Source organism: Monodon monoceros, unplaced genomic scaffold, assembly GCF_005190385.1.
Source record: "Monodon monoceros isolate NGI ecotype Baffin Bay Population unplaced genomic scaffold, NGI_Narwhal_1 Super_Scaffold_11, whole genome shotgun sequence".
NCBI lineage: Eukaryota > Metazoa > Chordata > Mammalia > Artiodactyla > Monodontidae > Monodon > Monodon monoceros.
Window position 1 is genome coordinate 47,336,502 of NW_021703767.1, and position 12,140 is coordinate 47,348,641.

Consider the following 12,140-nt stretch of genomic DNA (forward strand, 5'->3'; position numbering starts at 1 on the left):
AGAGAAGAAAACGGACAAATCATGGAGATGGGAATGTAAGAAGTGTGTGTGTGTGTGTGTGTGTAGGGGTATCTGTTGGTTGAGTAATCAAGGAAGGTTGGATTCATAAAGCAGGGCCAAATTATGGGTAACTTTTAGGGACACTTTGCAGAGTTAGGATTGCAAGCATTTGCAGAGAGGGTGTTTCCAGTTTTGCCTGTGTACAATAGAATTATTTACTTACAAAAGTAACTAAAACTTTTCCTACTGATTTCAGGATAAGTTTGGAATTATTCTGTTTCATTTTACTCTGAAGTGTTGCCGGGTTGTGCCATTTGTGGAGTTTTGTGAGTATATGTTCAGTGATAATTAACTTGCATTTGCACTTATACTGGTTGGGGAATTTGTGCTTAATGCTGTTTCACAGTCACTGTGTTGGGAGCCAGAATACAGTTTTAACACTATTGACTTGAATGAGGCTTCGGCTCCTCTTGTTTAAAGTTTGGATTAAAGCGCCATCAACAGACTTTGGGTGGTCTCATCCTCACCCTCACCCCTCAGAGAAGCAGATCCATATGACCAAACTCTTTCACAATTTGGCAAGATGGTAGGCTGCTGTCATGAGACACTCAAGACAAGAATAGCAAGGACATTAGAGGTCAGTCCTGAGGTAGGTTGCCAGAGCATATGTGGGGGAAATTTGCCCAAAATTTGCTTTCACTCTCTCTAGCCTTAACTTATGCTCCTAGTTGTTTACTTTTTATAAAAATGAAAAATTATGAAATTTTCCATTGAGGTCTCAGAAGAAAATAGAAGAATAAAATAAGGATGCCAAGGAGTTTCAGAAATATCAGCAAGTAAAAGAGCAAGCAGTGCTGTATCTTTGTGCAGTGGTGGCCGTGTTGAGACTGTTCATCTTTGCTGTTGTCATTGTTGGGCATACTTGGTGGGAGAAAAGTCTTTACTGTCATTAAACTTTTGAAGGAAAAAGAAGTTATGTGTTCATCTAAAATGTATGCTTTCTAAAACTCTGTTTCCTGGATAATTCTTCAGATCGTTTCCATTCATGCTCAGAATTTCTATGACATAATACTTCAGTGTTTTCAAAGAAATTAACTTCTATGGTTAAACTTTATCTGTTTTTTATTATTGCCTTCAGATCTCCAAAAGAAGTGCAGATTCCTCTGTGTGTGTGTGTGTGTGTGTGTGTCTGGGTCTGAGTGTGTATGTCTGTGTGTATCTGTGTGTGTCTGTGTGTCTATGTGTTTATACAAGAGGGAAAGAGGGGGAGAGAGAAAAAGAGAGGAATTCTCTTGCATTTGTTAGGTTTTAGTCTGATGTCAAGAAACAAACCCAGTGGGAACATCCCATCCATGATTTATTCTCCTTTTCTTTCCTGTAGAGCATGTAGTATTTATCTACCTGGGGTAGATTTTAAACATACAACTATAAATAATCGAAAAAGGAGTTACATGTCCTGCTCACCTGCCAGGCCTAGTGCTTTACTGGCTGGTGAGCTTACTCGGTACACACCCCTGATGTGATACATACCTCATTCATTGGTTTCTCATAGATGTCCTCCTGCCAAGGGGCAGATTTTGCTTGAAAAGCATCTCGCTGGAGAGCTTCTAGCACCTTTTTTGGAGTGACAAACCCATACTGAGCTTCCAGCAAAGCCAAGTCCATTTTATCAGCCTTTAAAATGCCTATGACTTCATCTCGAGCCTGCAGGAACAAAAAGCATTTCAGAAAGCCCACTTTATCTACCAGCAGTCTCTGCAAGTGATTTCTTATGTAGTTGAGTATTTTTTCTCTTCTCCTTCAAATATAAACAAATCATATTTGGTTATAGCACCTTTTCAAAAAGGTAGCAAACCTATGTCCCTTTACTTCATCTTTCTTACAGTCTAGTTACACGTTAATAATGTTTTTAAAAGTGATCACTATACAACATGGGGAGACTCTACATTTTTTATTGTGTTTGACAAGCAGATAACATGATATGCCTCAATGGACTGGCATTTTCATTTTCAGGGATAGGAAATAAGATTCTCCTATATATGTAGCAGCTGTTTTTAGTTTTTTGTATAGGTTAATAATGCCAGGGCAAGTCTAGGAGCCAGTTCATGTGAGGTACAAAAGCACCTATTGTTATTTAAACCAGTCCAGAAGTCATCTGCTATTATTGTTACGTGCCTGTGCACTGAAGCTTGTGAGCAGCATGGGCAGAGGATGTGACCTTTCACAATGTGCATGCCAATCGCATGTCATAACAACAGCCCTTTTAGATGTGATTAATTGCTCTTCGTGCTGCCAGAAGAGAATTCTGTGAATGTGTACTTTGATTTCATGTATATACAAGTATGAAGCACAAATACCTATTTCTGTGGCAGCCACCACACAAAATTCATAAACAGCCTTCCCCTTGAAGCATGAGGGGGATAATTCTAACCCAGCTGACCTGCAGTTCTCCCTCCAGAATGCTGAGAAGAAATAATAAGTCGTCTCTTGAGAGGTCTTCTCCTTGGTGGCCATTACCACTGTGTGACTTAGGATATGGAAGCATTGCATCCGACTCACTGGTGGGGTCTTTGTCTTGCTGTCTCTGCTTCATGTTCTCAGGACCTTGGAAACTGTAGTCTTCACTATGTCTTGGAAATTGCTTTTGGGCTGAGCCCTCCGTGTCGCTGCTTCTGGAACGCATTCTTTAAGGGCTGGAAAGAAGGAAGACAATTTGTAACTCTTAGTGGAAGTAGAGTTTTAATAAGAGCTCCTATTACTGCTTTGACAAGTCTGCACTCTTGTTATATTTACCACAGCCAAAGACTCGATCTTTCTGAAGTCTACAGCAGAGAAGGGCATTAGCAGATTCATAAATCACAGTCTTATTTACACTTCTGTTTTTAAAATCAACATTTTAAAAAATGTGTTCTGCTTTGATTAAGGCCACTTATGTCCATGGGTAAACAGACTGTGTATTTGAACTTCATCCGCCAAGCATTCCACCTCAGGGACCTGGGTCATACCTCCAACCTAGGCCTAAGTGCTTACATAAGATGTACTTAACGTAATAGTAAAATGGTAAATTTGCTAATTGTTCTAACTTTCTTCAGATTCACATTATAGTGTTTCCTTGTGGAAGTTTAGAAAGAGTTTTTAAATTTCTTAGCCTTTGGTGCTTTAAGAGACAAGCATCAGAATTACAAAATACTTTGGGTTATTTTGTTATGACAGTAAAGTCTAATATTAAAGGAATGAAGGCTTGGTCCCTGGCTGTATCCTTGACATTCTGCTAAAATTCCAGAGCTGACCTCAGATAAGTCAAGGATTTATATTTAGGACCCTTATCTACAAAATAAGAACACTAGTGCCTATAGTATTTAACCATTATGAAAACAATATAAAATAAATTAATATTTGAGGGACATATTAGTTCCACATCTGATTATATAATTATCCAAATTAATTTACAATAGCAAGATAATTTTTTCCGCCTTCGAGGTTTGTAATGGAAAGAGAAAACATCAAGTGAACTTATAGTCTGCTTCAGTGATGTTCAAGCAGATTGTTAATTTTACTCATTCCTAAAAATCATGAAACTTTCATCATTTTTTTTTAATATTTATTTATTTATTTATTTTCTATGTTTTTTGGCTGTGCCAGGTCTTAGTTATGGCATGTGGGGATCTTTTATTGCGTTGCAGGCTCTTGGTTGTGGTGCGGGCTCTTCGTTGTGGCACAGGCTTCTCTCTAGTTGTAGCGCCCAGGCTCCAGGGCACGTGGGCTCTGTAGTGGCGGCACTCAGGCTTAGTTGCCCCGTGGTATGTTGGATCTTAGTTCCCCGACCAGGGTTGGAACTTGTGTCCCCTGAATTGGAAGGTGGATTCTTTACCACTGGACCACCAGGGAAGTCCCTTTCATCATTATTGGTACCTTGCTTTTCATTTGTAATAATATTTCTTTAAAAATCTGGAGGGAATTCCCTGACGGTCCAGCGCTTGGGACTCTGCGCTTCTACTGCAGGGGGCACGCATTCGATCCCTGGTCTGGGAACTAGGATCCCACATGCTGTGCACAGCATGACCAAAAAAAAAAAATCTGGAAAGGTCAAGCATACAGAAAAGTATGGAAATATAATTAATCACTACATGCTAGCACACAGATTTGTAAAATCCTAATGTACTATATACATTAGAAAACAGTTTTTTAAGTAAAATATTGATATTATTGATATAGTAGAAGTCCCTATGTACCTCTTCCTTAACCCACTCGATACCCGCCCTACCCCAGAAGTAACCATCTTGAATTTGGTGTTTATTATTCCCACGCATGTTTTATACTTTACTTTATACTTTTAATGCATGTGTATATATTGCTGAGCAATATATAGTATTGCTTTGCAGATTTTCAAACCTAATGTAAATACAGCATATTGAACGTATCATTCTGAAAATGTTTTTTCATCCTATATTTTGGAGATTCTTTCTTGCTCCATTTTACTTATTTTACGTATTTAACTGCTATATAGTATTGCATTATATGAATAGGCCACCATTTACTTATCCATTTTACTGTTGATGGATGTTTAAATAGTTTACTTTTTTTAGTATTAGAAAAAATGCAGCTGTGAACATTCTTGTGCATTTTTTTTTCCTGTGAACATCCATTTCTTCAGGTAGTATTCTTTACAGCATAGGAATGGGATTTTGGCTCTCCTAAATGGAGTACCAATTTATAGCAGAGTGTAAGAGTTCTCATTGCTGTGTATCTTCATCAACGCTTGCTATTAGGGAATTTATAATTTTTACCAATATGGTAAGTGAAATGGTATCTGACTTTTTAATTGGTATTCTATAACTAATGAGAGCAGGCATCCTTTTATGTGTTTACAGCCCCTTTGAATTTCTTCATAAATTGCTTGTTCATAGTCTTTGCCCATTTTTCTTTTGTATTATTTGTCTTTTTCTTATGAATTTGTAGGAATTCGTTACATACTCTATAAATAACTGTTTTGTTGATTATATGTTTTGATGTTATCTTTTCTGGTCTGTAGCTTACATTTTCACTTTGTGTCTTTTGTGGTATAGAAGTTTTACGTTTTAATTTAGTCAAGTTTATCAATTTTTAAATCAGTTCTTTTCTTTATAATTTGCATTGGAAAGCAAAATTTGAACAGCGGCAGTATAAAAGAATGGCTAAGACCATGGACTCTGGAACCACTCTGCCTGAGTTCAAATCTCTACTCCATTACTTATTGGCTATAAAACTCTGGACAAGTTACTTAATACCTCTGTGCCTTTCTCATCTGTAAAATGAGGATGATAGTAGTAGTATACTTATAACCTGAAGTTGGTGTGAGGATTAACTGAGTCAACACATGTCACATGTTTGCAACATACCTCATACAAAATTGTCACTCAATAAACATTAGCTTTTATTATTAACTTTATTTTTATTCCCCCAATTTTATAGTGTTTCTCTATTACCTTTATAGTTAGAAAAACTTTTCAAGAATTGAAGCAAGTTTATTTGATTACCTCTTTCATCTAATGAGTTGTGAGCCGTGAATAAAGGGAGAAAGAAAAGAAGAATGAAAGAATGGCTTTGTGTCTTTCTTGGGTACTCTGTTTAAGAAGTGACTCTTACCACTCCCAGCTTGCTGGCACCACTTGAGAAACCTGAGTGTAGAACAGTTTAGGAACCTTGAGGACTTCACAGCCAACCAGCTAAGCCTCCATTCATCTCTCCACCCATCCTTCAACAAGCATTTATTGAAGGCCCACTGTGTTTCATGCACTAAATTGGTTATTTATGGTGTGGCTTCCTTACTTCCCTTAATACAAGTGATATATTTTCAAATGTAAGGTTTATGGAAATAGTTCGTAAATCTGGGATCATGAAAAGTGCACTGAACTAGACAGAAGTCATGTGAAAAGAATTCTGTCACAGATCAGCTATCGGATTAGTTAAGACACTGACCCTCTCTGAGGGCAGTGCCCTGAATTGTGAAGTGAGGGGGGGTGAGGAGGTGATCTCTGTGGCCCCCTTTCTCCTAGGATGTATAACGATTCTTGCCACTGTGCCTTTCTTTTAGTATAGATTATCAATAGTATATTTAAAAGACATGGGTTTGTGGGTCTGCATCTTATAGGAAATCCACAGAAATCTAAATGCTACATATGGACTACATATGGACCTGTGACTTTTGATTTTCACCAGAGGAGAGATCACAGTTAAAAGACAATGCTTAAGGAAATAATCCCAGCAATAATTTTCAACTGAGAATTTTCAGTAGCCTCATCATAACAATCAGGATGTAAAAGCAGAACTTGAAGGTGTTTATTGCCTTACGTGTTTATTATTTACATATTTTATTTGTCAGTAACAAACCAACTATCAAGTGATACTAGTGGGACACCCTGCCTTGAAGTTACAATGTCCATCTGGAGAAATTTAAAACATTCATTTTCAAAATTTTAACAAGTCACATAATGTGTTTTCTCTACAACTCATGTTCTTTCTTACTTCCCTCCATCACACATTTATTTACTCTATTAGAGGCTGGAGATAGACAGTGATGGTGGTGATGGTGGTGGTAATGATGATGACAGCTAATACTTACTGAGCAGTTACTACATGCCAGGCATCCTTCTAAGCATTTTACATTTATTAACTCATTCAGTTCTTATAACAACCCTATGAGGTAGGGAATATTATTATCTCCATCTACAGCAAAGAAATGGAAGCACAGATGAAGGTTACACAGCTAATAAGAGGCAGAACTGGGATGTGAATCCAGGCAACCTGGCTCCAGAACCTGTGCTCGTAAAAATCATGTGTCATGCTATTATACTGTACTGCCAAAGACAGATGGCTATAGACACCCTGTCTGAAATGGATATAGACACCATGTGTGAAAAATGCTTATAGCCTTGCTGAAGAGATTACTTATCAATAATTACAATACAGATGAACAGTGGTCTGTGGCAGTAGTTGTCACTGACTCTCCCCTACGTAGCCAAGGAAGGATTTATTTATTTGAGAAAAGCAAAGACATAGAAGGAGTACATTTTTATGTAGGGATAGAAGGTTGAGGATATATAAGATTTATGACTGTGGAAAACCCCATTATGTGTGTATTTATGTGTTTATAAATAATATTCCTATACTAGCATATTAATATATGCTATGTACCTTATGAAAACATATTCAAAAAGGAAAAATATTAATAAAAAAATAAGATATCTAATTATTTTTCTCCCACCCCATTGGATTGTCTTAAGCACCTCAGAAAGATCATTGCTCTGGCCTATAGGAGTAATGGAAGGTTGTTAACGTAGACCAGATATGTATAAAACAAATAAATATTACATACCACTTTATTTACAGATATGTTCTCACATGCAGGGCAGGGCCATCCATGTCTTCCACCAAATATTAATAGTCTCCATTCATATGTCTCATAGGGTTTCTGACCTGATGCTTCATAACTAATGGCTGTTCAACAGAGTGAATGGTTTGCTCTTTCTATTTTGTGGCCTATTCCACAACTTAGATAACATTGCTAAATAACAATGGCTCAAAATTGTATGGGCCACTCTGCATTTTCAGTCATCTTGCAGCTTAGCTGGGTGTGAATGGTCTAAGATGGGCTCACTCCCATATCTGACTGTCAGCTAGTTGGGCTAGATCTCAGCTGGATCATCTCATCTCTGCTCCACATGGGCTTTCAACCTCTGGTAGGCTAGACCAGGCTTCCCCTTATGGTGGTCTCAGGTCAGCATCTCAAGAGTGTGAGACTCCAAGGCCTTATTTTTATTGGTGAAAGAATGGCATGCTAGCCCAAATTCAGGAAGTGGGGAAATAGATTTGCCTCTTGATGGAAGGAGCTGCAGAGTCATATTGCAGAGGATGGGGAAGACTTAGTTAACTGCAGCCATCTTTGAAAAACTCTAGGTCTGTCACACTTACAAATTCAGACTTCTGTGAAAATCAAATAAAAATCTAGTTTAAAAGAGGGGTAAAATATATTTGGTTCTTTACTTCTTTTAGTTTCCTGGAAGCATAAGTTTATTTCTATGATTTCTGTGATGCATTCCTGTGCTTTCCTCTTACCCACATATTCATATGTGGAACAATAGCCTACTGATAAGAATCAACTTGTATGCTGCTACTAATCAATAAAGATTCCTCTACCACCATTAATCTTATCCAAGGTATGCCTTCCAGAATTCCAAGATAATGTAAGTTTCTATTTAGCAGGGTAGCTTGCTAAGCATTGCTCATAAGTAGTGCTCTTTGAGTTTAAGGCAACCCTGAACTGCTACAGAAAACTGAATGGTTCTCTGTATATGTTCTATCTTCCCTCACCTCATTCTTTTTTTTTTTTTAATTGAGTTAAAGTTGATGTACAATATTATATGTTACAGGTGTACAATACAGTGATTCATAATTTTTAAAGGTTATAGTCCATTTATAGTTATTATAAAATATTCGCTATATTCCCTCTCGCCTCATTTTTAAAGTGAGTTGAGTGAAATCTGCCAGGAGAGCACAGATCATTTGCCAATGATGATATTTATAAGCGATAAAAAAGGAATGACCTGAAACATTTTTATACCATGTTTATTCTTTTAAAATTGATTAGAGTTTTTCTGAAACCACCAGTCTTCTTTGAGGGCTAGGGAAAATAGCATCAACATTCTTGCTGGCTCTCACACTGAGTTTGTGAACAGACCCATCGTGTGCAGACTTCTGGTCTACTGAGGAGTGTGTCTCGTCATGTTTACAATGGTGGAGTTTCCTTGCCCTTCTGCCAACAACCACAAAATGATCAGTAATGAGAAGTAATTAAGTATCGAGTGGAAGAAAACACAGACATGAATTTCATGATACTCTCATGCTTTGTATTATCAGTGACTTCATTGTTTCTCTTGGCAAATTTTTAATGCATCTGTGCTTGGCCTTGCATACTGAGGAAAAGAAAAATTTTGTAATGGCAACAGTGGTTTGGGATTTTCAGGTTACAAAGAAAAAAAAAAACAGAATGGAAAGTTGCTTTTGCTTATACCAAATAATGATGCCTTACTCTTTTCATAAAGTGTCGGTAGTGACATAATGCCTGATGGTTTTGCAAGGAGAAAACCTGCTTAGTTGTCAAATTTAACACAGCCTAATGTGTTGATTATCTGTGACTCTCAGAGCCATAGAATGGCAGCCTTGAGGACTGTAAGAGAACGATAGACTGGGAATCAGGAAACATGGCTTCTGATCTCAACTCTGCTTTTAATTAGCAAAGCTCTGGTTGTCACTTGTAAAATGAGGATATTAGTCTAGGTTGGCCCCGTGAGGTCATTCAGGATGAAACAAGGATCAGGGGTTCTTTGCCTTGACCTCTACCTTGTTCCTTACTCCCCAGTGGGTCCCCCTGACTGCAGGATTTACGCCTGAGGCTAGATGATCTCTGAGGTCCCGGGACTTCCCGCTTTAGAATTCTCTGCTTCTCTGTTGTCTTGTATCTATGGATACAGATACAGTGTAGTTGGCCCTGAGAAGTGGATTCTACTTTATTTTCCTATGTGGTGACCTCAGTCAGTTTTTCTTTGGCTTAAGCTGGTTAAAATGGTGGTGTATCTTGGTAAGGATGTGTTCATGAAGAAGAAGGACTAGTAGGGAATTTGCAATTATTTACTTAATTTAGTTACAGAAAATGACCAAATGTCGATTGAGGCCTATTCTACCTACCACCTTCCCCCAATATACATGCCCCTAGCCAACTCTTTACTATAAAAATTGAATTTTCTTAATCATTCTTTATTAATCTTTAGATAGCAAAAACTGTTTATTCTATATAATTGAGCGCTAAACATACTTCAGTCTCTGTGTACCTGTTTATTTTCATGTTTGAATGGTGGAAAGAGGATATTTTGCTTGTATAAAAGAACTTCAAAAAGGTTCAGTGAAAGAAATTGGTTTTGGTCTTGATCATTTACTATGATGTTGAGGTAACCAATCAAAACTACTCCAATTTAAAGAAGAAAGTAATAATAATGGTAGCTTACATTAAATTCAGTACTTACCAAATACAAGTCTGTTCTAAATGCTTTCTTTTGATTAACTCATTTAGTCTTCTTAAAAACTGTTGTTTATCTCCATTTTGCAAAAGAGGAAACTGAGGCTTGTAGCTGTTAAGTAACTTGCCAAAGGTCGTACTGCTACAAAGTGGCAGAGCCAGGTCCTAACTTGGACAGTCTGGTTCCAGAGTCCAGCAAATCACTATGCTGTATCTACCTAGGGTTTTATAAGAAGGCATACATAGTAAAGGAAAAAATCCTGGTTCAACATTAAGTTATTCAACAAACATTTATGAAGTACCTACTATGTCAGTTATCATATTAGCAAATTTGTGCAAGCTTATTTTTGTATCTGGACTAATGTCCCTTTTGTTGATATGGGTACAGTTAATTCTGGCTACCCAGAATTACACAAAAATCTGAATAATATGAAGTCACAACTCCCTGGCCCTTTCAGCAATTGGTCCATTCAGTAAAGATGTTTTGTTTTCATGCATTATTTATGTGCAGAAACTTAACTGAATGCATTGTTATTCTTAAACTTTAAAGGCCACAAAGTGGCTTTTCTCAGCCACTTTGCTGGCATCTTGGGGGAAGGCAGGAAGTATAGCGTAAGAGAAAGACTATGAGACTGTGGGATCAGATGGATCTGGACTTTAATTGCTGCCCCAATATGTTAGCTCTGTGGCCTTGGACAACCTACTCTACCTCTGTGAGCCTTCAAATGTAAAATGGAGATAATGGTACCTGGTAATGGGTTTATTGTTCATGCTCTGTGAGCTTAGGGCCCCTGTTGTTCATGTCTGTCTCCTCAGTGTTCAACAGAGTTGTAACTCATCAGGGATTCATTTGAAAGACTGAATCATGCAGTCCTCAACAGAGCTGACTGGCTGTAAGTAGGAACTGCCTCATGGTAAAAATGATTCATCTGTGAACCACTGGCTAGAAATTCAGAAAAATGGTACTGAGAATCTCATAGAAGTAGCTGGAATGTACAGAAGTAGCTAATGTGTATGGACCTCTTACTACATGCCCGGCACTGTTTTAAGTGCTTTGTGTATATTATTTAATCTTAAAGACTTTTAGCCTGTAGTAAAGATTGTAGGAAAGGGCTTGGTAAAGGTAGGCTAAGTGTGGAGACTCTCGTGGGAGACATCAAAGACAGGGAAATTAATATCAAAATCAGGGTAGTGCTGGTACCTACACAAAGTTCAGTGTGTGTGTGTGTGTGTGTGTGTGTGTGTGTGTGCGCGCTCACGCGTGTGCACACGTGCATGCACACACATGTGCGTGGAGAAGGGACACTGGATCCCCAAGACTAACTAGAAAATTCTTGTTAATGTCACCGAATTTTGAAAACTTTTATCATATATACCCTGACTTTTCGCTCTCTCTCACCCCCACCTCCCTGAGTACACTTTCACATGCATAAAATGAGGTGAACATCCGCTGCATTCCTCCTTTTTATTTGACAGCACCTTGAACAGTCATTAGTTCTGTTTTTGTGTATGTGACATTTTATAAAGTGGTCTTATTTTAACTTGTTTGGTAGGAAATTTGAGGGATGAATTGTTTTGATGGCAAGATGGCTGCATAATGCAGGGTGAGTCTTTGCTAACTGTAGGATGCTCTTCACCAAGGGACAAACTTGGAAGGGATTCAGTGCCTTAAGTTTGAACGTGCTTAACATCCCACACTTGCTGAATTTAGAGAGCAGGCTGCCGGCTAGCTTTACATTTCCACTTGGATTTCCCCCTTTCTCTGCATGGAACCATAAAGCTATAACTTAGTTCCCTGGAAGGGGAATGGAAAGAGATGTAGTAAGGTTATATGGGGTGCTTAGCAGAGCTGGTTGAGCCCTTAATATTAACAGTCTCATGGTAAATGTGATTCGTCTATGAAAATACTGGCTATAAATAGATGTTAATAGTGCTCAGTTGCAAATCAGCCATGCTGTGCTTGCATGGCCACATTAGGGAAAAAAATCCTGTTGAGTATTTTATTTGGTTTCTCTTAAAATGAAAAAATAAAAAGTTCGTTTCCTTTTATTGCCCTAGTCACCCACATTTGAAGACACTAAATTCAGCC

The 12,140-nt window shown here is 37.9% G+C and overlaps 2 protein-coding genes across 7 annotated transcripts in view; one reads left to right on the forward strand and one right to left on the reverse strand.

Annotated features, from left to right (window-relative positions):
• Positions 1-12,140, forward strand: part of CMSS1 (cms1 ribosomal small subunit homolog) — a 381,357-nt gene that overhangs the window by 126,366 nt on the left and 242,851 nt on the right. The gene's annotated exons all lie outside the window — the stretch shown is intronic.
• The window catches only part of LOC114891139 (filamin A-interacting protein 1-like), a 191,100-nt gene that overhangs the window by 6,434 nt on the left and 172,526 nt on the right, over positions 1-12,140 (reverse strand). For all 4 annotated transcript variants that reach the window (XM_029215241.1, XM_029215242.1, XM_029215239.1 and 1 more), the window contains 2 exons: positions 2,441-2,693; positions 1,531-1,704 (listed from right to left, as the gene is read on the reverse strand). In XM_029215241.1, the coding sequence (XP_029071074.1) occupies positions 1,531-1,704; positions 2,441-2,683 (417 nt within the window). In that variant the 5' untranslated portion in view covers positions 2,684-2,693. The remainder of the gene's footprint in view (positions 1-1,530; positions 1,705-2,440; positions 2,694-12,140) is intronic.